Source organism: Peromyscus californicus, unplaced genomic scaffold, assembly GCF_007827085.1.
Source record: "Peromyscus californicus insignis strain IS unplaced genomic scaffold, ASM782708v3 Scaffold_7__1_contigs__length_154581171, whole genome shotgun sequence".
In the NCBI taxonomy this organism is placed as follows: domain Eukaryota; kingdom Metazoa; phylum Chordata; class Mammalia; order Rodentia; family Cricetidae; genus Peromyscus; species Peromyscus californicus.
The window spans coordinates 76,615,060-76,642,718 of NW_026294595.1; the positions used below are offsets into that span (position 1 = coordinate 76,615,060).

The 27,659-nt window shown below is 46.9% G+C and overlaps 1 protein-coding gene across 12 annotated transcripts in view; it reads right to left on the minus strand.

Annotated features, from left to right (window-relative positions):
- Prr5l (proline rich 5 like) overlaps positions 1-27,659 on the minus strand; it is a 190,133-nt gene that overhangs the window by 25,018 nt on the left and 137,456 nt on the right. For all 12 annotated transcript variants that reach the window (XM_052726439.1, XM_052726431.1, XM_052726430.1 and 9 more), the window contains 3 exons: positions 20,000-20,048; positions 7,164-7,221; positions 384-475 (listed from right to left, as the gene is read on the minus strand). In XM_052726439.1, coding sequence (XP_052582399.1) covers positions 384-475; positions 7,164-7,221; positions 20,000-20,048 — 199 coding nt within the window. The remainder of the gene's footprint in view (positions 1-383; positions 476-7,163; positions 7,222-19,999; positions 20,049-27,659) is intronic.

The following is a 27,659-nucleotide window of genomic DNA, read 5'->3' on the forward strand; positions in this document are numbered from 1 at the left end:
GACACACATGTGAAGCTATCCGAAAGAACCAAGACTTTCTGATCAATGTGCACTAATAAAGTATTTTAAAATTACGCTTCAAAGAGAATGCCAGTGAGGAGAGGCGGAGTGAGAACGGAGGAGAAGGAAAAAGAAAACCCACCCTGCTCAGTATATATACCATCCAAACCACAAGGCCAACAAGATCCTTCAAATTGCTGGTTATATATAAGACTCTCTTCACTTGAAGTTGGGGGCTAAATATAGACCCAGAGAGTCCTCAGAAACCCTCCAGCACCCTTTCTCACCAAGGTGCCCACCTCTAGACTGTCCCCCTCTTAGCAAGAGGCCTGATCACCAAGGTCAGTGGAAGAGACAAGCTGTTGCATGCTAGTGACACTAACCTGAACTGGATAAAATATCGCCTGCAGGGTGGGGAGAGTCTCGGTGAAGAAGTGGTCCCAGACTTCAGCCAGAACCTCAATCCGACTGTCACCTACACAGGGGAGAGAAGATGGGAGAAAGAAGAGAAAATGTCATCACTCCCAGGAGAGGCCACAGGACAGCTCCTCCTCAAATGTGAAGCTGCATACACTGGGGAACTTGTAGCCCAGAGCTGCTGACACCCAGAGATCATAGCCTCAGTGCTCCAGGATCTTTGTCCCTGCTAAGGCCAACAGGAGATTTCCTCGAAGGATACACACAGCAATTGAAATCCAACATCACTGGTGAGATCCTGAATGTAAATTAAGGAACAGCCTTTGCGGGACCAGTGAGAGGGTGTTTAAGCCACCAAGTATGACAGCAGTCAGTGTTCCATGAAGTGGTACTCAGGGTTCACATGGTGGAAGCTCAGGCCCCAGGGTGGTGGGTGGGGAGTGGGGCTGCATGCTTGCAATCCCAGTACTTGGAAGGTAGAAGCAAAAGGGTCATGAGTTTGAGGCCAGCCTGGGCTATGTATAGTGAGTTTGAGGCTAGCCTGTGCTCTATAGTAAGGATGGCGGAAGAGAATATTTAAGAGTTATGACCCAGTCAGAGGTCATTGGGAGCCCTGACCTTGGAACAGACTAGTGTCAGGCTGCAGAGTGAGGCCCTTTTGGTGAGGGTTTTGAAAATGAGCTGTGTGGGAGGCCAGCTCCCACCTTTTCAAGGGTTCTTATGAGAAGGAGAGAGGGATAAGAAAATATTAGATAGAAAGATAGCGACGAGGAGAAAGACAGAAACACAGGATAGCTTTGGGAGGACCTGGGTCAATGCCCAATGGTCTTTTCTGTTTACTCAAAAGGGCTTTTTATAACAATGCCCCCTTGCTAGATCAAAGCACACCACACAGCCAAGTGTAGACCCTTCCAAACACCTGGTAAACACACCCCTGATCAAATCATCTCCTTATGCAGCCCTGCTGGGTAAAGCAAGCTCAGATTGGTTTGCTCTGATGGGCCTCCACAGAGCTGGTCTCTGGCTTCTGCTCTGGCTTCCTGGCTTCCCATGTGATCCCTTCCACACTTGCCTACCACCACAATGCCACCCATCATGAGGCTCCTACCAGAAGACACACCAAAGTGTTGAGCCTCCAAATCAGTGAGCCAAGTCAACTTCTTATTTAGAAAATGACCTTGGATTTTTTTTTTTAATAGCAAAATTCAAGTGGGAAGCCTCAACTGGAAACACACAAATGTTCTATCCCCAAACTCAGAAAAGGGAGGTGAAAGTTTACAACCACATGACAATTGATATCCACGAGTGTTTCCAGCATCTTCAGACACTGTGCTAAACTACTGATCAGTACGATGTGAGTAGGCCCTGTTACCCCATCTTACAGGCTCAGAAACCACAAGGACCTACACTAACAACACACAGCTCAAAGGCAAAGCTGGGGTCCCTGACCTCATGGTCTTTATCTGACTGTTTTGAAGGTTGTTTGCACAGTTATACACTGATCTGTTTGCAGTTATACACTGCTCCATTTGCACACTTGTTATCCACTGCTGTTTGCACAGTTATGCACTGCTGTTTGCAGTTATACACTGCTCCATTTGCACACTTGTTAATCCACTTTTTGGTTTGCAGTTATATACTGCTCTGTTTGCACAGTTCTACACCTGCACAGTTCTACACTACTGTTTGTATAGTTGTACACTGATCTGTGTGCACAGTTATACACTGCTGTTTGCACAGTTGTATACTGATCAGTTTGCACAGTTATACACCGCTGTTTGCACAGTTGTACACTGATCAGTTTGCAGTCATACACTGCTGTTTGCATAGTTGTGCACTGATCTGTGTGCACAGTTTGCACAGTTCTACACTTACTGTTTGCAGTTATATACTGCTCTTTTTGCACAGTTATACACTGCTGTTTGCACAGTTGTACACTGATCTGTGTGCACAGTTATACACTGCTCCGTTGGCACAGTTACATACCTTGGCCTGATTCTGGGTTTGAGCTGTCAGGTGAGAAGCAGTAAGACGATCTACAGTATCACCTTCACCCACTGTTGCACCATAGCTGGGAGGCACCTCCTGATGGTGCCTGCTCACCCCTGGCACCAGGAAGCCAAATGCCACCCACAGGCTAAAGTACACAGGTCACCTCATGCCACTGAAGGGATGTGAGAGGAGAGGGCCTGGTTGAAGTAGCTGCTGCTTAATGACCTAGATACCAGAGCTTATGGGCTACTGTCTGCTCATCCTGAGCAGAGAAACTGGGTCAGCCAAGACAAGACACCCAGAGATGTGTTTGGCAAAACACCACTAGTTCCATGGAACGAACCTTGATAGATTCATTTAGTGTCTCCCGTCTATTAATTTAATGGCCAATAAAGGCAGTAGCTGGGGAGAAAGCACAGAACAAGGGCATAGCTGGTCGCCAGCAGCTGCTGGGAGGTCAGGCTGGACGCAGACCGGTGCCATGCTCTGTCTTCCCCGGCAAAGCACTCATCAAGCGTTGCTGGAATTGTCCCAGGCTAGAACTTGAGAAGCTGAGACAGGTTTGTCCTGGGCCAGGTTTGTCCTTCTTATGTTTTAGGTGCAGAGCACCAAGCCAGACACATCAATAAACCACCAGGTAAAGGCCTTCATGGCAAGGAATGGCAAGTGCCAAATGTGTAGGTTTCTGCACATGCCAGGTCTCTCAGGGGCAGGAGGTTCCTATCTGACCCAAATAGGTGACATTCCAGTCAGTAAGCCTTTCTAGTGAGTAGGAACATTTCCTGTTTTCTCTTAGAAGGACACTTCTACAATGTGGACTACACAACCACGAGGCTCTGTCTCCTCCTCCCGTGTCTTCATCCTCAGCTAGATTTCCCTCAGTCTTTGGACTGTGACTATGCAGGCTTGATCTCAGCCCCTCATACTCACCAGGCTTCCTCAGACCACAGAGCCTTTGCCTATGATAATTCCTCTGTCCAGACTTCTCCTTCCCTCCCTCTTTGCCTAACGTGCCTGTTAATCCTCCTTGTTTCGGTTCAGATTTTATTTTTACAGTCTCACTTTATTCCTCCAGTGAATCAACATACATACACCCCCTCCTGTGTATGTTAGTAGTACTAGTACTAGTCTTGGTTACACTCATACCCAACCACTCACACGCAACTGACGTACTAATACATGGTGACTTGATTCTTATCTGTTCTCACTTCCAGGTTAGCAGCCTCAGCGTCTAGCAAAGGACCTGGCATCCAATAAGTGACTGATCAGCCACACCGAACCACCTTGCAGATGTACGCAATGCTCATGCACGGCAGGGATGAGGCAGGGGAATCAAAGGGTCATCTGTTTTCCTAAATCCAAGCTGAACCCCGAAGAGGAATGAAGGCTATTTTGGTGGCTTTGTTCACGACCCTTACCTGAAGCCTTTTACAATGAAGGGAAGGAGGGAGAACCCTGTGATGCTGGGCTGTGCCTACTTCCATGCTAAGATGGAGGCCTCGTGGATGCTTAAATGAGTCCTTCCACCCTGCAGCTGAGAGGTTCGTGCTGGGAGGCTGGATCTGACTGATGGCTATGAAGGTCAGGAAGGAAAGAAGGTTCCAAAAAGTGTTCTGTCAGAGCAGCAGGCACAGACCAACAAAGGAAGAAAGAGGTAAAGGAAACAGGTAGCTTCATGTCTAGAAATAGTCCACAAGTCAGAGTCAGCTCCCTACAAAGGTGAAGGTGTGAATGGAAAGTTTTAGATGTCTGTCATCGAATCTGCCCTCTGATATACCCCAGGAATCAGATCGGCAGCAGCACACAGGTTGCTATCAAAAACATCCTGAAAAGCAAGGCCAGTACAGCTGTAGGAAAGACTGACAACATGGAGTCTCCTGTCCAGCAGCTGCTGTCCAGGACGGCTGAACACAGTAACAAACCCAAGTACAAGTGGGAAGTGCCAGAGGACCTTCACCTAGGAATGGCACAGGGCATCCTGGTCATTCTTAAATTTTATTTTTTGTGACATGAGAGCCCTTTCAACCAAACAAAACTATTCTTGAAGTTCTAATACATGAAATCTATGAATCATTCTGTCTGAAGATGAGAATGTGTCTTACATGTCCTTCTGTGCCTGTTCTGTGTACAGAAAGGGCTCCAACACCACAACCCTAAGACTAGGAAGTCTCGTGGGAATGCCTGCAATGCATCACCAGGTCCGTGCTTTGGGTTTACAAGCACAAAATCTCGGATGAACTTTGGTCATCCCATCTAAGCTCTATCTCTGAGTTTCCACTCTTGAGTCCATCTCTGATGATGGTCACTTATATCCATCCTTCCACCTTCCTAATTTAAGGACATCTAATTCTTCTCAATGCCTGCTTTATAGAGCTGGTTTTACACATTTCCAGGAGCTATAATAACGCCCCAGAAGATAGACATACAAGCGGAGTGGCCAGGAACAAGTGGTTCTTGTCCCTCCCTTGACTGGAGGGCTACCTTCCACATCTGTGTACTAACCTGACTCCCAGATACAAAGAACTACTAAATTCTGATCAAAACAGGTACCACTGACGGATGAACAGATGAATAAAATGTTATCTAGCTATATACTGGAGTACATGACTTCAAAAACACATGGTATCTTCTGACATGTGACAACACATACGGACTTGGAGGAGATTACATCCAGTAAAAGAAGCCACTTACAAAAACGCAATTACTGTATGATCCCTCTTAGTCAAAACTCTGGAAGCAAGGCGTGAATGGTGGTTGCAAAAACATGGGTGCTCAACGGTATGGAATTTCCAGTTTCGAGGTGAAGAACTGGAGGCCACAACATAGAGATGAGAAAAGTTAGTGCTGTGGACTGTGAGGTGGTAACAGGGGGACATTTTATATCATATGTTTTATTATAATTTCAAATGATTAATTTATGTTGTGTTTGTGTGGTGTATGAACCACATGCATACATGGGTGCAGGTGCTCAAGGAGGCCAGAAGAGGGAGTTGGATCTCCTGGAGCTGGAGTTACAGGAACTCACTCCTAAGTGCCTGATGTGTGTGCTAGGAACTGAACCGAGGTTCCCTGCAAGAACAGCAAGCATCCTTACCTGATGAACCATCTTTCCAGCCCTAGTTTCAAAGAATTTAAAGCCCTGGTTTTATTGCAGGATATTTGTACACTGTGTGAAGATATATTGCTGTGATTGGTTTAATAAAAAAGCTGAACAACCAACAGCTAGGCAGGAGGTTAGGCGGAACTTCCGGGCAGAGCGAAGAACTCAGGGGATGGATCCAGGCACCAGGATTTCGCCAAAGAGACACAGAGGGGTTGGACATACAAGATGAAGGAGAGATAAAGAAGCATGTGGCAGAGCATATATTAACAGAAACAGGTTAACTAAGTTATAAGAGCTAGTCGGGAACAAGCCTAAATAAGGCCAATAAGGCCAAGCTTTCATAATTAACAATAAGTCTCTGTGTCACTATCTGAGGGCTGGTGGTCCAAAGAAAGTCCAACTACATGGTTCAATGGGTATTTACAGACAAGAGAAACAAAAACCACAGCCTAAATGTGAAAGAAAAAATGTGTGTGCATGTGTATGCAAGCGTGTGTAAAAATGCCTTTCACTGGACACAGTGTCCTCAAGGTTCATACATGCTGTCACATGTCATAATGTTTTTGAAGTCATGTACTCCAGTATATGGCCATATGAAGTCTGAGTCTGAACATCCATGACCTAAACTAAGATCATTGGGCTAGAACACAAAGAACAGATAGACTGACTGTGTGCAGAGTATGGTGTTATATGGCCCATATATATATATATAAGCCCTCACCCCATTTCATAACTTTAAAATGAGAATCTGAGCCGGGGATGTAGTTCAGTTGCTAGAGTACCTATATGGTATGCACAAAGCCCTGGGTTTCATCTCTAGCTCAGTATAAACCAAGAATGGTGTTGCATGCCTCTAATCCCAACACTTGGGAGATGGAGGCAAGAGAATCAATTCTATGTCATCTTGCACCATGTAGGAAATATGAGGCCAGCCTGAGATGAGAGAGAGAGAGAGAGAGAGAGAGAGAGAGAGAGAGAGAGAGAGAGATGGAGGGAGGGAGGGAGGGGAGAGAGGGGGGAAGGAGGAGGGGAGGAGTGGGGAGAGAAGGAGAAAAAGTCAATAGAAAACTAAGGAACAAGCTAAGATGAGTCCCCAGAAACCCTTTCCCTCAAAGTCAGTTCTTTCCTTTGAGACCAGCTCCCTTCTCCAGTCAGTTTCTTTCCATTCCGTCAGTTGGATTCTAAAACCACAGACAGACCAGGAAACTTCTCTTCATCTTTCAGACCACATCCCATTGAGTGGGAGCTGGATGGTCCTAATGTTCCCCCAAATAAGGAGCACTTCTGTCTACTGTGATTCCAAGAAACATATTGCAACCGTGGATGGGGAACAGCCTGGAGCAGACCAGAGCAACCAGCAGCATCTATGCTAAGCATCTGCCTGTATCCCTTCAAAGGACACCACCCGGACACGTCCGTGTAAACCCCTTACCCAGGTCTCCAATACATCACCCCATCCCAATCCAGGTTTGCAAAGGCCGTCTGGGTGGCACAGACGGGGGCAGCTGGTTCAGACCCCTGGATGCAGCAAGAAGCAGGAGTGACTCACTCACTGGGAGTCTGCTGCTTTCGGACACAAGCATCTCAGCTGTGCAAACATGGGGGGTGCGCTGAGTCACGGCCCGGGCACCAGGGCCTCCCTCGTACTTGCCTTCACACTCCTTGATCTTCTCCTCCACGAAGGACAGTCCTTTTGCAAGAAGCTGGTTCTGCCAAAAGAGAACAAAGAGCACAAGAGCTGGGAGACTCTGAGGCGGAGTGGCCAGCCCTCCTGCGATTCCAACGTGCAGCGCAGACTTTGCGGGCCTGTTGGGCCAGTCAGGCCTTGACGTTTAAGAGGCCCTTTGTCCTCCTGGAAGGGCAAGAACTCAGAGGAAGACTGTGGGACACCACACAGCCAACGGGCAGTAAGCCAAAAGCCGAACGTAGTCGCCACCCAAACTCTCAAACTAAAGAGGCACAGAAGGGGCCCAGCCCAGTTCGCTGTTGAGCCCAGTGTCCTCGAGGTCTTGGATGGCTTCAACCCACATGGAGAGCCTAGGCAAATAGGAAATTAAAAAGAAGTAGATTTTTTTCTTCTTAAGAATAAGTTCAAAGGCAAGTGTAGTGGTGTATGCCTTTAATCCCAGAACTCAAGAGGCAGAAGCAAGTGAATCTCTGTGAGTTCAAGGCTAGCCTGGTCTACGTTGTGAATTCTTTTAGAACAGCCAGGGCAACAAAGGAAGACCCCCATCTCAAAAGAATAGATACATAAATAATTTCAGGGAGTTGGGAAGGTGACTCAGTGGCTCTGCTCCTCCAAAGGACCCAGGCTTTAATCCTTGTGCCCACATCCTGTGGCTCACAATTGCCTGGTACTCTGTAAGTACCTGCTCTCATTGTGCACATACTTATACACACACACACACACACACACACACACACACACACACACAATTAAAAGATAAATAAAAAAATTTAAAAAGAATAAATGTGGGGTTTCTCACACCTGGGGTTTCTTACACTTGACACAGTAGAAAGAGATCATATGCAAACTCTTGGGGCAGCAGTGAGCATGTCTCCATCAACAACAGGATGTGCCTGGGAGAGCTGTAGAGAGAGCCAGGCTACGCTCTTTCCTGTTGCAACCAGCATGTGTCAGAGAATGTGAATCGTCACACTTCAGCTCAGACAGTGGGAACTGTCCTTTCTGGTTCTGAAAGCTAAGCTCTTTTCACTCTGCGCTGTGTCCCTAACACACAGAACCACCCTGTGGAAGTCACAGAAACTCTGAGATCACTGATGGCCTGGTACCTCTCCAGGTCTCCCTCATTAGGTTATCAAAGACTTGTGCTCTGTCCTGGAGGAAGTAGACAGCAAGGTGGTGTACAAACAACAAAACCCAACACTCTCCTCACACCGCTTTTTATAAAACCCAAGTTCCTAATACAGTTATCTTCGTTAGAGTTCCTCCTGCTTCACTGAAATACCATGATCGAAGCAACTTGAGAAGGAAAACGTTTATTTGGCTTACATATCCTGAGTCACAGTCCATTGAGGGACATCAAGGCAGGAGGAACTCAAACAGGGCAGAATTCTGGAGGCAGGAGCTGACACAGAGGCCATGGCCGTGAAGGGGTGCTGCTTAATGGCTTGCTCCTCATGGCTTGCTCAGCCTGCTTTTTTACAGAATCAAGGACCCCCAGCTCAGGGACAGCACCACCCACCATGGGCTGGGCCCTCCCTCATCAGTCACTAATTAAGAAAATGCCCTATAGTAAAGCTTGCCTACAGTCCAATCTTATGCAGGCATTTTCTCAATTGAAGTTCCCTGCTCTCCGATGACTCCGGTCTGTATCAAGTTGACACAAAAACTACTCAGTGATGACAGCAGTGTGTGTAGTTGAGTTCGAAGAATGTGAGTGCCACACAGGTTCAGGTCCTGCTCAGTTACTTTACATATTTATCTAGTTTGTTAGTTAGTTATAGACAGGGTCTCCCTATGTAGCCCAGGCTGGTCTCAAACTTGTAACCTTCCTTCCTCTGCCTCCTGAGAACTGGGATAGCAGGTATGTGCTTCCAGCCCCTCCTAGCTTTCACTAGCTTTCTTCTTTTTCTTTTTTCCTCACTAATTGTATTACTTTATTTATGTTTTCAATTTATTTAATATATTTTAATTTTAAAAATGTATGTTTATTATTTGTGATTATGTGCCCATGTCTGTGGGGGTGGGGTGGGGAGTGTGAACACCTGAGTACAGTTCTCACAAAGGCCAGAGACATCAGATCCCCTGGTGCTGGAGTTCCAGGTAGATAGATGTGAGTCACCCAATGTGGGTGGTGGGAACCGAACCTGGGTTCTCTGCAGGAGCAGTATGCACTCTTAGCTGAGGTGTCATCTCTCCAGCCCCATATTTTAAAAGTTTAATGGACACATAAAATAGTTGTGCATTTGTGACCTTTAAATGCACGTATGTAATATGTAGTGAGGAGCTCACAGTAACTGGCATATCTCAGATATTTAGCATCTCTTTTTTGTGTTGGGAACATTTAAAATCCTCATTATCATGATACCACTGGCATTTCATTAAGTTGTTACCAAAGCTAATGACCATAGACACATACCACTGTGTATCCTTAGCAGTTAGTGATGGAGGTGGCAACAGCCTAGCGTCTTCCCATGGAGTGAGAAGTAAAGAAAGTCCGTGATGAACAGGACTTTAACTGTCCTGAGAGATTCGGGGCGTCTGTGTGTAGGCATGCATGGGTGTGTGCGGGGTGCACTTGTCTCCCTTCTCCACTGGTTTCTTTTTTTTTTTTTTTTTGGATACAAGGTCTCTCGATGAAACTAAAGATGACTATTTTCAACGAGAGCATTTAGCCAGCAAGCCCTCAGCATCCTCCCGCCTCTGCCTTCCCAGCACCGGGGTTATAAGCACACACAACCAGGCCTGGCTTTTTCATAGGTGCTGGGGATTCAAACTCAGGTCCTCAGGCTTGCACAGCAAACACATTACCCACTGAGCCACCTCTCCAACCTCTGTGCCAACACAGTTTATCAAAAGCACTATCACATGTCTATGACAGGTACACATGATCCAGATTCCAAAATCCCAAGGAGATTCAGCTATGACCCAATTTTAAAATGTAACTGGCCATTGTTTAATTTCAAGATGGCAGATGAACCTCAAATCACAGTTCGAATTACACAATCCTGGAACATACCAATTTTGTTGGAGGGGAAAAAAAAAGAAACCTGTTCATCACAAAATACTATGGCCTGAACAGGCAATTAAAACAGAGCCCCAACCTATTCTCCAGCTCTGGTCCAGCGAGTGCATCCTGCCTCTGGGTCAGAAAGCAAGAACACAGGCCGAAGTCAGCTGGTCTAGACGGCCTGGCAGCCAAGGTGGATGTGAAAGATTCCTCAGATGAGAGGAAAGGACAGTCAGTCACTCCACCTGAGCACCAATTCCACTGTGCCTTGGAGGATCTGTCCTAGTACTTCCTGAGTCAGTCCAGGTGAGGTTCTCAGAACGTCACCTCGGTGCTGCTCAAGACTCCTCATGTCAACACGGGTACCCCAGCCTTCCTCCAGAACCAATGGGCAAGCTCTTAGTCACCTTTCCAAGGCACATATTCAAGTGCAACCAAGACTCCTTCCAGAAGGGGTTTATATCACCTTGTTCCATCTCTCTAATTAGCTACACTAAGGGAAGCAGCAGCAAATTAGGATGATAAAGGACATTAATAAAAATTAGTCCTGTTATAACACGAATTAATAAATACTTCCAGGGCTAGGGACATATGTCAGTAGGGGAGAGGTACTTGCTAGACGAGCATGAGCACCTAAGTTCAAGTCCCCAGCGCTGTAGAGGGTGAGGACAGGAGGCTCTCTCTGGGGTTTGTAGTCTGCCCGTCTAGTTCCAGGTTTAGTGAGAGATTCAGCCACAAAGGATTAAGGTGGAGAGTGAGAGGCAGGACATCCAGCATCCGTCCTCTGGCTTCCACATGTACACAGACACATGAAGATACTCATGCACGAATACTCGGATCTAACACGCACACACACACCACACCATACCCCCCCCACACACACACACACAAACTGAATATATCCATTGGGCTTTTAGACCCTGGAGGACAAGGACCACTTCTAACTTTAGTCCTCCACTCCCAGCACAACTCTGGGTAGAGCTGGTGCTTGGAAAACCTTTGTTGAACTTAATCCACTGCCTATTTCGGTGACAAGAATGATTTTGTATTTTTAAGGAGTCAAGATAAGAAACAGAATGTTTTTAAGGGGCTAGGGGAGGTGACATAGGGTCCCTAAATCTGTCACCATTTTCTTCATTTGGTAAAAATTCCTTTGCCCAAATCAAAAGGAATAAATTCCAGCAGACGGCCTAGAGCCTCCTTCCTGGCCCTTCGTCTTCTCCCTTCGAGGAGATACTGGAAGGAAAAATATGTGTTTCCAAGGAAAGGGAGTTATTTCTGGCTTAGGGGGGAAATGACACAGAAAACATTCTTTCGAAGTCTCTCATGATACACAGCACGGAAATTCTGTAGCTTGGATCAAAACAAACAAAAACGTAGGGTCTGAAGGAGCCTTTCGGGTCACCGACTGCTTCTCCCTGCCTGGAGCCTGCGGTCGCCATAGTCTGCTCACACACAGATTTGCTGATATTTAAGGGGCTCCATTTTCCAAGAAGCTAAAAACCCCTTGAAAAGCATGCCACAAACGCTTTGATCTTCCCGTAACTGAGGTTAGGTTAGAGTTTCCTTCCCCAGATTCCAACCCACAGGAATGCAGCTCGGATTCCACTAGGAAGCCTTCATTCAGTGCCTGCTGCATCCTGCAGGATTTTCAGGGGCAGCCCAGCACCCAGCTTCCCTTCTCTGGAGAACTGCCTTGACCCCTTCTCATTCACACACCAACTTGACCACAGCCATATTCTCTGTTCAGCCACCAGGGCTGCTCCTGTCCCCACTCCCCTCCTGGGGCCCCACTGATCAAGAGTCTTCCTCTAGTGAATCTGTAGTCACATGTCTGCACTCCTGTGGATCCTGCATCCCTTAGGGCCTAGCATTGGAAGGGTGCTGTGGTGGGAGCTCAGTGCTCTGCAGTTGCCATCTCTGAGTGTGTGTGTGTGTGTGTGTGTGTGTGTGTGTGTGTGTGCGCGCGCTGTGAGGTATGGTGTGTGTTTTGTAAGGTGTGGTGTGTGCGTATGTTGTGAGGAGTGGTGTGTGTGTATGTTGTGAGGTGTGGTGTGTGTGTGTATTGTGAGGTATGGTGTATATGAGTATGTGTGTGTGTTGTGAGGTACGGTGTGTGTGTGTGTGTGTGTTGTGAGGTGTGGTGTTTGTGTATGTGTGTGTGTGTGTGTGTGTATGTGTGTATGTGTGTGTGTTGTGAGGTATGGTGTGTGTGTGTGTGTGTTGTGAAGTATGGTGTGTGTGTGTGTGTGTGTGTGTGTGTGTGTGTGTGTGTGTGTGTGTTGTGAGGTATGATAGGACACAGTAACACAAAAGCACAGGGAAGTCTGGAGCCACCACCTCCCAGGAGAGTTTGCAGGCCTTCTTCATGCCCAGTGTCTGGGCCACACCCACACTTCCCCACCCTGACCTACCACGATGTCATCCTACCCCTGAGGTGGAGATGAGTTGGTGTTAGTAGAAGTCTAGGTCTAGTCATGGAGATTAGGGTTAGACACATGTCTACTCATTCTTGAACAGAAGCATGATGACACCCATCCCCACCAGGGTCTGGCACTGCTGTGACACATTTCCCAGGTGGGCCTTGTCCCTCACCCCCATCCCCACCCTGTGATCTATGTGTCACAGTGTTGAGATTTCAAAGACTTCTTAAGAGTTACCTGACTTCTGTATGTAGCAACAGCAGACCCACGGGAAAGAAATGGAAGTCCGTACCCCATCTACAACCACATTTGGTTTAGCACTGGGCCCTGCAGCTTATGAAGCCCACACCACCACTATCCACTTGACCTGAGAAGATGCCAATTTGGCATTTATGGAACTTAGGCCTGCTTAAAGGTTCTGAGAGACCAAAAAAAAAAAAAAAAATCCAAGGATGGGAGAGAAAGGAAGAGAGAAGGATGTGAGGGGGAGAAGGCAGGAGAGAGAGGATGGGAAAGGGAATAAGAGAGAGAGGGAACTATTCTGTATTACTTTTCTAAGCATCTGTTCTTCCTGGACCTCACCTCAAAGAATTTCCATCCCTGACAAGGGCCTGAATCCAGAAGGTTCTTAGCAGACATTTGCTGCTAAGCAGTGTTGACATAGCGAGACTCTACTTTGCTCTCCCTGCCCCAAGGCTCTCCCTACCACCCTCCAGCCAGCCAGCTTCCAATCACAAACCACCAGTTCATTAAATAGTAGCTCCTTAGGAAATGACTTGGGACTTGGCATTGGGCCGCTTGTTACTTAACACATCCTTCTGGCACATCATCAGTGAACTTGGCCACGGACAAAACAGCACATTAATGAAGTGGCAGAAGGATCCGGAAGTGGAAAGAGCTGACATTTTTTACCCCCCTAAGACACAGAGAAATGAGCTGCACACAGAAAAATGAGGCTTGGGAAAAATTCCGACAAGGATGAGGAGGAAAGCATCCCAAGCCATCTGCCTCTGATAAGGAAAGAGATAGGCTTTTCCTGGGCAGCATGGGACTCAACGGAGGTGCTGAGATGAGCAGAGAAGAGGATAGGCATGTGTGGGGTACAGCCTGTCAACCGTGTACGTCAGGCAGGGTACCTCCCAACCCAGTCAGAGGAACCCAGGAAAGAAAGTAATCAAGAAGGCTGGGGAAGAATAATGCCAGCCCCACCTTCCCAGGAGGAAGAATTCCATGCCAAATAGGATTACAGGCATGTACCACCATTCCTGGCTTCCGGGGTGTCCGGGGTGTTAGGAATTGGACACGGGGCCTCATGTACGCTTGCCAGGCACTCTGTCAACTGAGTCACACGCCCAGCCTTCATTATAATTCTCAAGAAAGCCTCCCATATTAAACAAGAATTCACAACAACCTTTACTTCTCATGACCATTGGACAGCTGACCACTTTTACTCATTTTAACACCCCGTGTGCAGCACCTACCGCGGCTTGCTGTGCCTCTGTTTTGCCTCCCCACTACTTCTGGCTCATTCTAGTCCTTCTCCGGTCTATAAGAAATCGCTCAATTTCAGCCGGGTGGCAGTGGCGCACGCCTTTAATCCCAGCACTCGCGAGGCAGAGCCAGGTGGATCTCTGTGAGTTCGAGGCCAGCCTGCTCTACAGAGCGAGATCTAGAACAGGCACCAAAACTACACAGAGAAACCCTGTCTTGAAAAACAACAACAACAACAACAACAAAAAAAAAAAAAAACAAAAAGAAAGAAAAGAATGAAAGAAATTGCTCAATTTCATACATAACAGGCTCCTGAAAATATGTTCTCCCCAAACAACAGACTTACATGACTTCAAAGGAATCCTGCTCCATAGAGCTAGGAAAGGTGATAAAGCCCAGAGCCACACCCCTTCAGAGTCCACCTTCAGGTGATTTCTTTTCAGTGTTTTGTACCTATGCATTCTTTTCCTTCACAATTCAGGATGCAGTAACCCAAATCCAATGGAGCCAATGATCCATTACCTCAGCATACCTATTGATTTTCATTTTTATCTAGAGACTATTGAGGCCTGGCATTATCAATTTCAAGACTCATGTTTCCACTTAGTTTCATAAAGTATGAGAAAAGTACGATAAAAATATTCGAATAATTGCACAGAATTCATGCAACTGCGTCAGAGGCTAAGGGCAAGAAATCTGCCGAAAGGTAACTCCTGGCTGGCAGAGAATACTCTCTGTACCCCCCACCCCCACCCCCTGACTTAGGTAGCTCCACCTCAGAGGTCAGAGTGGCCCCCAGGAATTTCTAGGCCACCCGGATGTTTACAGGCTTCACCACACCTTTGTCCCAAATACCAGTCAAACCTCAATCCAAATGACCTTCTCACCTAAAAACATAATCCTCACCCAGCCTCCTTGTCAAAGACCCTTTGTGCACTGGCCCCATTTTTAACCTACAGGGTATGCATGGAATTACCCTTCCTCCCAATAGCCACCTCACAATCTCCATTCCCTTTTGGGGAATCTTGCTTATTACAGAAGTCTTCCAAGATGAATCAAAAAAGGGAGCTGTACCTTTCCTCCCCCATTCAGTTTGGATTTGGAAATCACAAGAGCTATTCTCATTACCCCGTCCCATCCATCCCTTACAAGTCTCATTTTTCTTTTTTCTTTTTTTTTTTTTTCTATATTTGTTTTTTGTTTTGTTTGTTTTTCGAGACAGGGTTTCTCTGTGTAGCACTGGCTGTCCTGGAACTCACTCTGTAGACCAGGCTGGCCTCGCACCTGCCTCTGCCTCCTGAGTGCTGGGATTGCAGGTGTGCACCGCCACCGCCAGGCTCGTCCCATTTTCATAATTATTTATTGTATTTATTTATATTTATTTATTCTGGGCTTCATTTGAAGACCCCTGCCATCCATTCCCATCATCAGGCAATGCTACTGTGTGTGCTGCTGATAGTAGATTCGTTTCTATTCCTGCACTGTTTACAATTTTAAACTTCGTTCTGTCTAGGATCCCTCAACATCATCTCCTCTTTCAGCTACTGCCAAGTGCACATTTCCATAACACTGTGATGATCAGTCTTTTCCCGGGGCTCTTGCAGCAATCAGATAAACAAACATATGCACATACCTATATCTATATTCACACACATGTGTATGCTAACATGCACATGTGCATGCACGTGTTCACACACACACACACACACACACACACGTTACACACACACACACACACACACACACACACACACACACACACACACGTTTCCCTCCTCCCTAACACTAACTGACCCAGAGCCTTTGACTTTAGCGCAAGTTTCTATATGAAGCAAAACTTTAATGCCACCAAAAGAAAAAGAAAAAAAGGAATCTTCTGGGCTTGGGGGCACAGTTTTTAGGAAATAGTATAACCCACAGATGCAGAACTAAGAAGTAAGTTATTGGACACCCTGCCCCTCAACTATGAACCACAGAGATACCTTATGAGGCAATCCAAAAATGCAGATCATTTTATAATAGCTGTTTTCAAGCATGATAGAGAGCCAATTATTCCTCCAAGCAGTCACTAGGGCAGAGTGCTACTTGGAAACCTCAATTTTCTTCCCAGGCGATCAAAACACACAGGGGAAAGTGGGGAGGGGAGTCCATCCTGGAAATGTCAGAGGTTGCTCTGGCCAATGTCTCATGGAAATCTATTCAGGCTCCCGAGCATCGAACAGGCTGTCTTCTCTGTGTGCAGACCAGAGATAAGTACCACTCTTCTACCTGCTGCCCCAGCCCTCACCTCAGGTTATTTTCATTATTCTTCACTGTGGATGCTCTTTCTTTAAAACTGTAAAGTGAAAATGCTCACCTGTGTTTGCAAAAGCAGAGCCTCCAACAGGAAGAGCTTGCACTGGGAGGGGAGGGTCCCAAGAGGGGGCAGACCTCACTTCCAAATGCAGGTGCCTGGGGATGGGGGTCTGAGCCTCACACTCAGGAAGAACACAGGGCCCAAGGAGCTTGTTTACATTCTTCTGAGCCAGCGAGGGTTAGGGACTTTCCTAATTGCCTGGGACTCTGCTTCTCATAGGCCCTGACTTCCCTCCAGGTCCTTTGTTGGAGCCTCTTATGGCTTCACCCCTGGAAATGAGACTGTTGGGAAGCTAAGTTGGCCTCTGTGAGCCTGACTTTCTCCTGTGGAGATTTCTTTTGCAGCCTTGGAGGCCTCCTCAGCAGCACCTAGGCCCGGCCTTCCCACATGAATGTCTCCTGAACCACCTTCACTGTGGGGGCCATCACCAGGGCCACCTGTACTACTGTCATTTGTGAGCTGTTTTTTTTTTTTTCTTAAAACTACTTGTCAAACTTGTCATTGTATATTAAAAAGAAACCAGAAGCAGCACCACTTACCGCAAGTGGAAAATCCACTCAGAAATGAACTCACAGCAAACAAAATTATGCCACAGTACCTTAGCTAGTCACGTATGTATCCCTAGCTAAAGATACCAAGTTCAAGGCCAGCTCCTTCTTCCTTACATAAGGAGACTGCCAAGTCCTGAAGAAGACAGTCCAAGACTCTCTGGCATGAGTAGAAGGGCTGAAGGAAAAAATTTTAAAGGGAAACACTTTCTAAGCCCGATCTTATTCATTGCCATTGTATAGGTCACCAAATGTCACTTCTGGTATGTATGGTAGACAATCTCTCCTACTCTCCTAAAAGGTTGACAGAACATCCAATATACACTCTATGAGAGAGAGAGAGAGAGAGAGAGTAAATGCTTAAAAACACCATGGAGTGGGGGGGGCTGTACACCCACAGCTTAAAAAAAAAACAACAACAACAAACAACAACACTTAAAACCTCCATTAGAAGAGTGTCTAGGAGAGCCCTCTTTCAGTTTAGCACCCTAAATAAGGAAAACCCCAGATTCAAAGTTCTGAAAATCAGTCCCCACACCACACCCCAAGAAGAAGACTCAGCATTCACCACACAGCTTCTCTGGTTAGGATCCTGATAGGAAATGACATGTGGTTATTAGTTTTGAAGTATCTGGCATCTTTGTATGCAGTATTAGCCGCCCTTCCAAAACCTCAGGGCTTCCCAGATGCACAAGTCCCCACCCAGACACACCCTTCCTACTGGCCTAGGGGTAGCCCCCAACACCAAAAGACAGCTGACATTTAAGACTCGACTGAAACCACACGGACCCTGTCTCTGAAATGTCAAGGCAGAAAGCAGCCAGGCCCAGCAGGCTTCTTCAGAACTGGTGAAAAAAAAAAAAACCACTTCTCTGCAGCCTTGCTTCAAATCAGTCAATAGAGACCACAGGGGGCAGAGTGAGGTAGAGGCTGACCTTTGAGTGAAGGGCAACTGAGATGATTCACAGTCAGGACTCTATCACATACATTCTGAGTCTGCAGGCTTCCTCCCCACATATCAGATGCTATGGTCCAAGCACCTGAGGATGGCCGGACTGAACTCCATCCAGGTTTCCACTGGATCTTGGTCTGTCCAGGTTTAGAGTGAGTGTTTCCTGCTAAGTATGTGTGTGTGTGTGTGTGTGTGTGTGTGTGTGTGTGTGTGTGTGTGTGTGTACAAGTGTGCACACACATGCACATGTATGTATGCACTGATGTTAAGCTGACTGACATCTGTCATTCTTTAAAAGTGGACATATAAGAGTTTGACATTTCCTGCTGGGCCGTGGTGGTGCACACCTTTAATCCCAGCGCTCAGGAGGTGGAGCCAGGCAGATCTCTGTGAGTTCGAGATCAGCCTGGTCTACAGAGCAAGATCCAGGACAGGCACCAAAACTACACAGAGAAACCCTGTCTCAGAGAAAAAAAAAAGGGGGGAGGGTTTGGGGATTTAGCTCAGTGGTAGAGCGCTTGCCTGGCAAGCGCAAGGCCCTGGGTTCGGTCCTCAGCTCCAGAAAGAAAGAAAGAAAGAAAAGAAAGAGAGAGAGAGAGAAAGAAAGAAAGAAAGAAAGAAAGAAAGAGTTTGACATTTCCTGACGCTTGAGTAGAAAAACAAAATGATTTCTGCGTTTTTAACAAAATTCTCTTCAAACAGCTTTTTAATTGTGTCCTACTTAGACATAAAACAATATAAAACAAACTGCAAACAGGATCATATGGATTTTTACATTCTTTTCCCATTCAAATGGATGCTTTGCACGTCAGAATAATAAATAAGAAGCAGCATAAATTTAACAAACACTATTACTCTCTTTTTTGTGCTAGTCAGTAAGGGCTTTGTAAATAACTATTTAGTCCCTACATTAACACTATATGGGTATGTCCTAAAGGTTAGGTCCTGGTTTTGGAGAAGAGGAAACTGAAACAGAGATACAGCCACTTGCTCATGGTAACACATTCAGTAAATGGCTGGGCCGGGCCCTGAACCTGGGTAGCCTGCCTCAATGACCCATGATCTTGACTACCACGCTATGTTGCCTGCTTATAGCTAGCCTGAGTTCTCCACCGCTATTATTTCATGCGAACCACAAAACGAGGTAAAATGAGGTGCTCGTTTCACAAGCGAGGAAACAACTGAGGCAGACAGAAAGAAAGCAGCTTGCCAAGCCCACCCTAGCAAACGAGCGAGAAGTAGAGACTGACTTCATGGGAGTGTCACCTGGTTGGTTACTCCCTGTCACCCAGCAGCTCCCAGACACCTTTGGTTAGAGTTAGGGAAGCCGCTTAGGTCTATGGCTTACAAACTGTCCTTTGCAGAGACCTGGGACCTTGAATTTCGTAGCCTCACAACAATGTGTATACAGAAGGGAAGTTAGACTGTCAAATCCAATCCTGCCTTCAATGGAACAGACTAGGAGCCTTAGTGACAAGAAATAATCTGTCTAAGGACACATATACCTAACCCAACTAAATCCCACATGTAGGACAGGAGGGACTTAGGGCAGTGGTGGGACTCAGGGTCCCCTGGATGAAAACTATGTCTTCAGTAACAGTAAGCGGATTCTGCCTTTTCCCCTCTGTGTCCCAGAGCTGGACAGTGCAGCTGTCCTGAGACTATGTGACATGCAATACATGACCCACAGAAAATGAAAGCAGACAAGAGAAAGAACTGCCTTCTAGAAAGCAGGCCAGGCAGATGTTTGCACGTGCACAAAACCAATAACACTCTTCTCACTTCTGGTTTATTCTGGAAACTCTTTTTTTCCTCACAGAAATGCTGTGTATTCTTCTGTAAGTTAACTGAGACACGTTATAAAGCTGCTGAGGCACAGTTCCTTGTATGGTAACGACAGACAGATAGAACCCAAACGAGCAATGATTTTTAGCATTAAAGGAACATCCAAATGTGCAGCACTGACATCCCTGTGGGCATGTCAACTGCAAGTCTGATGGGTGCTGGGACCCACGGAGTTTACCTGGAAATAGTCTGTAATGAAGGATCCAAGTTCGCTCTTCAGCAGTCGCCTGGGGAGAGAGAAACATAGAAACACAATCAGGCAGCTGTTGGTGTGATCACAGCTCCTGAAGACCAGTTCCAAAGGAGGGTGACAAAAGGCTCATCATTGATGACAATGTGTTTACCAGTAGCACAGGGATGGAATCTAGGCCTGAGGAGGAAGTACTTTTTCCTAGGTCCTGGTAGGGCCCCCACCCCACCCCCATTATTACCGCAGTGATAACATTTACAAACATTTTATAGTCTAAAACACACTTTCTATACATTCCCCATTCAAAGATTCAAAGTGTATACAGGATGGTATAATTGTCACAACTACTGTAGATAGAGAAAGCATGCCCACCCCGATCCTACACATTAACCCAAGAGCCAAGGTTCAAACCTAGACCTTCTGCAAACTAAACATCTTTTCCTATAACTCCACCTCTCCTCTCCTCTAACTCCTAAAATGTCCAGACTTGAAATTCACCTTGAGGATATGATGGGGTGGTCTCACCATTCATCATAAATGTAATGAGGCAATCTACAAAAGGGACCACAGTGAGAATTGGGTTTCCGGTTACCTAGGCAACACATTTACTGAGCTGCCCTGTAGGTTCCCACGCATTGTTTCAGCACCAGGACCACCAAGGTATCTACACGAGGTCTCCGCTCTCATAGTTTCTACTCTTAGGCCGAAGATGTGGATAGATAGTATGTTAGTAAATATATTCACAAGGTGATGTCAAAGCATCTTAAGTACTAAAAATACAAATAAGTAGAGATTTGGACAGCAGCCTTTTTCTCCCTGTGACAAATAATGGGCCCATCCCTACTGATCCATCCTGAATTTGATCCAGACAAGGTGAGAAAAAGCCAAAAACAAGAAAAACTGGCTCCTGGAATCCAGTAACTTCTCTAGGGAACAAAGTCTCCCTGACTTCAACGTTCTCATTGACTTCCCACCTGCTATGGTTATTAAGGAGCAAATACTCGAATTTCTGACAGTCGTGTTGGGTATTAACTTTCCTCCAAACATGCTCACTCATGTCTCTGAAGAACAGACAACTGGTTACAGCAATATATCATTCATTATGTGCATAAAACGGGAACAAGAATTTGGGGACAGAACAAGAGAGAAACACTCACGTTTTAAATTTCCAGAAAAGCTTGGAAAGCTGAAACACATGGAAAATACCACCTTTTCCCATAGCAGGAAACATGTTAGGTAGATGAAGCATTTTGAGATTCAACATAATAGCAGGTAACCTAAGAGCCACTCCAGCAATACACCCCAGGGGTTCCCCAAGATGTGGACAAGTCTAAAGAGAGATGAAACCTATCAAAAGCTATTGGGCTGGGGCTCTTGTCGAGGATCCAGGTTCTGTTCCCAGCACCCACATGGAGACTCAGGAGTCTGTGTTCTGTACCCCTTTCTTATAGATGCTGCAGGAGAGGCTCAGAGGAGGGGACTCTTTGTCTAAGAAAACAGTAAGGGGTGGAACAAAGAGCCTGCCTAGGTCACCTGGCCACAGAAGAGAGTCTCCCAGATTATACCATAAATATATAACTGTAACTCCAGTTCCAGAGGCTCCTATGCCCTGTTCTGATCTCATGGGTACTAGGCACACATGTGGTGTACATATACACATACAGTCAAACATTCATATACATAAAATAACAATGAAGGGGTTGGGGATTTAGCATAGCAAGTGAAAGGCCCTGGGTTCAGTCCTCAGCTCCGGGGGGGGGTGGGGGGGGGTGGGGGTGGGGGAGGGGGGAATCAATGAATAAATCTTCTTTTTAAAAGTCATTGGGCCGGGGTGGTGGTGCATGCCTTTAATCCCAGCACTCAGGAGGCAGAGGCAGGTGGATTTCTGTGAGTTCCAGGCCAGCCTGGGCTACAGAGTGAGTTCCAGGACAGGCTCCAAAGCTATACAGAGAAACCCTGTCTCGGAAAAAAAAAAAAAGCCATTGGGCTGAGAGCACACCTTGGGAAAGAAAACAGAACAGAATGGCTAGCACCACAACTGAGGAATTCGTTTCAAGCAGAATGACGCAAGGGGTCTGTTTCCAACCAAGAAGCAAAAAACGCTCCCTGACAGTCTTTATGGCCATTGGCAAGTCTCAAGACCATGGGTGAAGAAGATGAGCTTCTGGAAGAGCCAAGTGCTATCAGCTAGCCCAAGTTTCAGACAATCAGATGACACCTTGATCTCAGGCTTGGGAGTCCTTCCCCCATGAAAATTTGACTGGCTTGAACTTGCATGAGTCTTGTGCAGGCAACCACAGCTGCTGTGAATTCTTGAGGCACCTTGATTTCTAGACACATGAAACATTTTCAAAATAACACAGAAAAAAACACAAGGCTGTGGTGTCTTCTTCTTCCTCAGGGAAGAGATCAGAGAACACTGAAGCTGTGACAGGAAATTAAGTAGGACCAGACAACACTTTAAGCAAGTGTAGTCCCTGAAGTTAGAGGGGCTCAGGGCCCTACAGACGTACCACCTTATTACCCTAGTCTGACCTAGTCTGTGGTCCTTGAATAAGGTGCCCCATGGCACCAGAGCACTTATGTGTATATTCCTACACACGCAGAAAGATACTCTAGAAGACTACTCAATGAGATACTGTAGCATCTGCCTTTGAAAAGGAGCTTTTGAGGTAGAGTAAAAATTCTCAACCTTGAACCTTTTTATAAGGCGCACCTGTGTGCGTGTGTGTGTGTGTGTGTGTGTGTGTGTGTGTGTGTGTGTGTGTGTGTGTGTGTGGTGTTCATGTGCATGGGGCAACCAGAGATCAACCTTGGGTGTTACTTGTTTTTTGAGACAAGGTCTTTCTCTCTCACTGGGACCCTTGGCTCAATGACAGCACTAGGTTAGCTGACCAGCGGCCTCAGGGATCCTCCAGGCTCTGCCTTCCCAGTACTGTGATTACAATTGCACACCATCATGCCTACCTATGGGCATATGGACCAAACTCAGTTCCATCAGCTTCAATGGCAACACCTTACCACTGAAATCATCTCTCCAGCCCCAACTACGACATTTTTGAACTATATGAAGACGATCTTGTTCAAAACAACTTTTTAAAAAGAGTCTAAAATTAATGGTAACCTCCACCAAGCTTACGGAGGATGGTCTGAAACCCAAGAAAGGATTGTGGGAGTAAGTTCCAAGTAAGGGAACAGTATCAGGAAGCAGACAGATATAGAGGTGACAGAATCCTGGAAGTCCTATGAACCTGCCCTCCCAGCTCTGCATGGGCTGGTAACTTGAGAATCACTGATCCACTGGGACACAGAGGGCCAGGACCAGGGGCCAGGAGCAGAGCTAGCTGGTCAACCTGTGGATAGACCACAGCCAATCAGCTTACACCGCTGCCTCTGCACCGTCCCTCTGCTTGTCCTTGTTTAACAAGGAGAGGACACCTCTAAAAAAATGTCTCTACTCATGTGCCAGCCAAACTGAGAGTCAGAAGTTTTTTTCACACTCCCACCTCATTCTATAACCATCCTGGCCATAAACGCATTTGAAAGAGACACTTGCACATACACATACATATCCCATATCCCATCAGACTATTGAAACAGTAGTCCCCAAGAAATCGGAAGTTCCCCAGGAATGCCATGTTCAAATAAGGAAAGTGCTGAACCCTGATGCCAGCCAAAGGGTCACTTGTCTCCCAGAAAGAGAGTGCAAGTAGCTTGTCAACTTGTGAGACCACCGTATAGGACAATCTGGGGCTGAGACAGTGATAGGTCAGTGATGGACAGGACCACACCTTCACCAAGACTGCTTAATGATGCATACCTCAGGCCTTCTATTTCAGCCTAAATAAATCTTATGCCAGGACCTCGAAGATGGACTTGGGGAGTCACTAGATCTCTTTGCTCCCTCTTCCTCTTCTTCTTTTTGGTTTTTTTTTTTTTTTTTGGTTTTTTTTTGGGTGTGTTTTAGTTGTTGTTAGGGTTTGTTTGTTTGTTTGTTTGTTTGCTTTTTTGAGACAAGGTTTCTCTGTATAACAGCCCTAGCTGTCCTAGAACTTGGTTTGTAGACCAGGCTAAGCTGGCCTCGAACTCAAAGATCCTCCTGCTTCTGCCTCCCGAGTGCTGGGACTAAAGTCATGTGCCACCATACTTGGCTTTTCTTTGCTCCCTTTTCAACATGACTATTATTGAATTAATCTCCTTTTTCTGCTTTTCACCATCACTTGCTTTTTAAATTAGCTGTTGATGACAGGTCTAGCTTGTTCGGGCAGCCAGAGCCCCTAACTCAGGTAACACTGCCATCTCCAGTGGAATCTAGTGGACATGGCCCCTCGTACGGGCACATTCTGCACACCCTCCCCACTAAGACAGAGAAGAGCAGCTGGCAGAGAGAACAGGAAGCCTGCTAATTAAGTCTTTGGTCCATAATAATTTACCAGAAACCTGTTAGGTGTTAGATATGATGCTGATCAAAAGAAGGAAAGGAAAAAGAACTCAAACAAGGGTTTTCTCCTCCCTGGCCACTCCCTCATTCAAAAGCTGAGATTTCTTCTAAAAGTGGTCTGGGGGCCCAAGTTGGAACCCTAGAACCCAAGTTAAAAAAACAAAAACAAAAACAAGTGGCGTGCACTTGTACTCCCAGAACTGAGGAAGTGGGGACAGGCAGCCTCCCCCCACCCCACCCCCGCCGGGGCTCACTGGCCAGACAGCTAGAACTGGTGAGGCTGGCCAGTGAGACTCAGAAAACAAAATGGATGGCTTCTAAGAGATGACACCCGAGGTTGTCCTCTGGTGCTCACATAGGTGTGTGCCTGCACACCGCATATATAAACACAGACACACACACAGGCACACATACACACAGACACATGTAAACACACACAGACACACAGAGACATAGAGACATACACACACCACACACAGAGACAGACACACACACACAGGCACACATACACACAGACACATGTAAACACACACAGACACACAGAGACATAGAGACATACACACACCACACACAGAGACAGACACACACACAGGCACACAAACACACAGACACATGTAAACACACACAGACACACAGAGACACACACACACCACACACAGATACAGACACGCACATACACCACACATGCATGCACACAGTCACACACACTACACACACAGAGAATCATGGTGTGAGAGCGACGGGTCCAAATCACAGCAGGATAACCCACTCCCACCTTCGCCACACTCTGGATCACCAAGTTTACTGAGTTCATGCATAAAGCATAGAAAGAGGAGGTTCCTGGTACCTAGGCACAGGTTCCTACACGGCTCAGAATCTTGTAATCTACCTTCTACTTTTCCCGGTTTTCCTAAGGTTTCTTCCTTGTCAACAGAAATGCAATTATTTGCTGGAACAAATTATTAAAATAATAAGGAGTAAGGACAAACTGTACCTCGGACGGTGTCTCTTTTTCTAAGTTGATTTGCTATTCATGTCTGTCAAGCCCTGATAAGCACAACATTTGTATTCCTGTATTTTAGCCTAAGCAGTGTCTGCAGAGGCGCACAGAAACAGCCATGCTTGTGACCAAGAAGCTGACCTCCGATACAGCAGCTCATTAAACCTGGGAGCCACTGTCTAGGTCTGAATATTGATGGCCACTTCCCTGCTACCACAGCAGTAAGCAAGCAAATGTACCCGACTCTCCTCCTCCCGGTCCTCAGAGAATGTGTGGGTAGTAAGATCCCCACAGAGCAGCATGACCGCAAGAGGGAAGTGAGTTCATCTTTGAGATGATTTTGTGGATGAGCTCCTGGCTTGGAAAGGTTAGTCATGAGGATTCTACCAGGTCTGCCCTACCCTGAAGCCTACAACAGGACTATGATCCCACCTTTCTCTTGACTCCTGCCCAGGACAGCAGGCAGGCCTAGCCCAACCTCAGATTTAGGACCTGGGAAACCTGTGAATGGCACAGCATGGTAGACCCCAGAGCATAGCACTCAAAGGGTTAAAGGGTAGGACTCACGTTGGGAAAAGGGCTGCTGTGGCAGGAGGCTAATGTGAAAGGGCCTTTTGGTCCAGGTCACACCCACATCATCAGTTTCACATTCCCAGACCCCTGCTTCACTTGACAGCAGGGTTCCGCTCACAGCCACTTCACCCACAAGCAGCTGAGCAGTGGGAAGGAAACGCTTGTGTGGGACATGTGAGTCCAGTGAAAGCAGAAAGAGCATGAAGTTCAGTTCGAAGCCAAAAGGAGCCACAGCAGGGGAAAAAGGGGAAGAAGTTACTGGGCTACACTGTGTCACACACCCATCCCTGCCCAGGCTGCGCCGCTGAGCCGCCACCCTGGTTCACAGGACTTCCGGTGATTACACAGACCCTTGATCGCCTCCTCACACCATGTTGTCAACAGTCTCCACTCATGTTGGCTTGGAGGTAAAGCGGGCAGCTCCAAAGCTGGGTTCCAGCCAGCAGAGGCGCAGGGCAGGAGGGACTCTGAGAAGAGATCTGAATCACCAGCCACCATCCCCACTGCATGTATAGGAGAGGTGGAGGAGCAGGACATTCACGTCCCTCTGCCTGTCAGCTGGCTTTATGTCTCCCCAGGTTACCAGTTCACTTGCGGCAAGTACCGCCATCCAGCCAGGATGGGTCAAGAGAGTAATACTGGGTGTTAACTATTTGGCCACCCCAAGTTCTCCCTAGGTCCCTTTATGGGACCCACCTTAACTGCTTCAAACTCCAGGAGCAGCGAGGCCCTCCAGGCAGAGCTCCAAACCAGATGCCACAGCTGTGTCCATCCAACCTGACCGTTCTTCCTCTGAAGAACCCCACCTAGCAGCTACAACAGGACTAGTTTGGAGGCAGCAGCCTTGTAAGTAGTAGCATGAGAAAGCTCACCTTTCAAGGTCCTTTGGCCTATTCCACTGGGATGCACTAGAGTTATTATCCTTAAATGGGGCACAGTGCTACCAGTGCCACACATCTCTGTCTGCACCCCAGTGGGTATCAGTGGGAACGCCGAGGAGCAAGGAAACACCCAATAACGCGCACATGCTAAACTCCTAATTATGGGGTGCACGCCGTGTGGGACAGCTTGCACACACCTGAACGCTCCAACAGCCTCCCCAGGTGGGAGTCTCCTAGGTTGCCCTCCTCTGCCTGTGGAGACTAATGCTCAGAGAAATCAAACGGAGGTGCTACACCACGTCTGCAGAGGAAGAAGACAAGCTGGGGAAAGAGGGAATATGAACCCTGAGGGCTGAGGAAAATTCCTCTAAAACAAGCAGGTAAGTCTCAGACCCTATGACTGACCCCGGGCCAGGCTGTGGGTCTAATACAGCCAGACTGGAACTTTCCAGAAAGTCTAGAAACCTTGAATTTTAGGGAAGAAGGGCAGATTTCTAAACAATATTCAGACCAACACAGCTGCACTGGTTCCCAGTTGGCACTTCTTGTTAAGGACCTTCCTGTCCCCCAAAGATGGCTGTTTCTCAACAAGGGGCCAACGCAAGATCAGGCAGACCCAAAGAGCTCACAAGGCAGCCCTCAAGAGCCCAGCCCAGTGATATACATGTCGTTAACCCAGGATGTGGCAGGTAGAGCCAGGTGGATCTCTGACAGTCTGAGGCCAGCCTGGTCTACAACGTGAGTTCTAGGCTA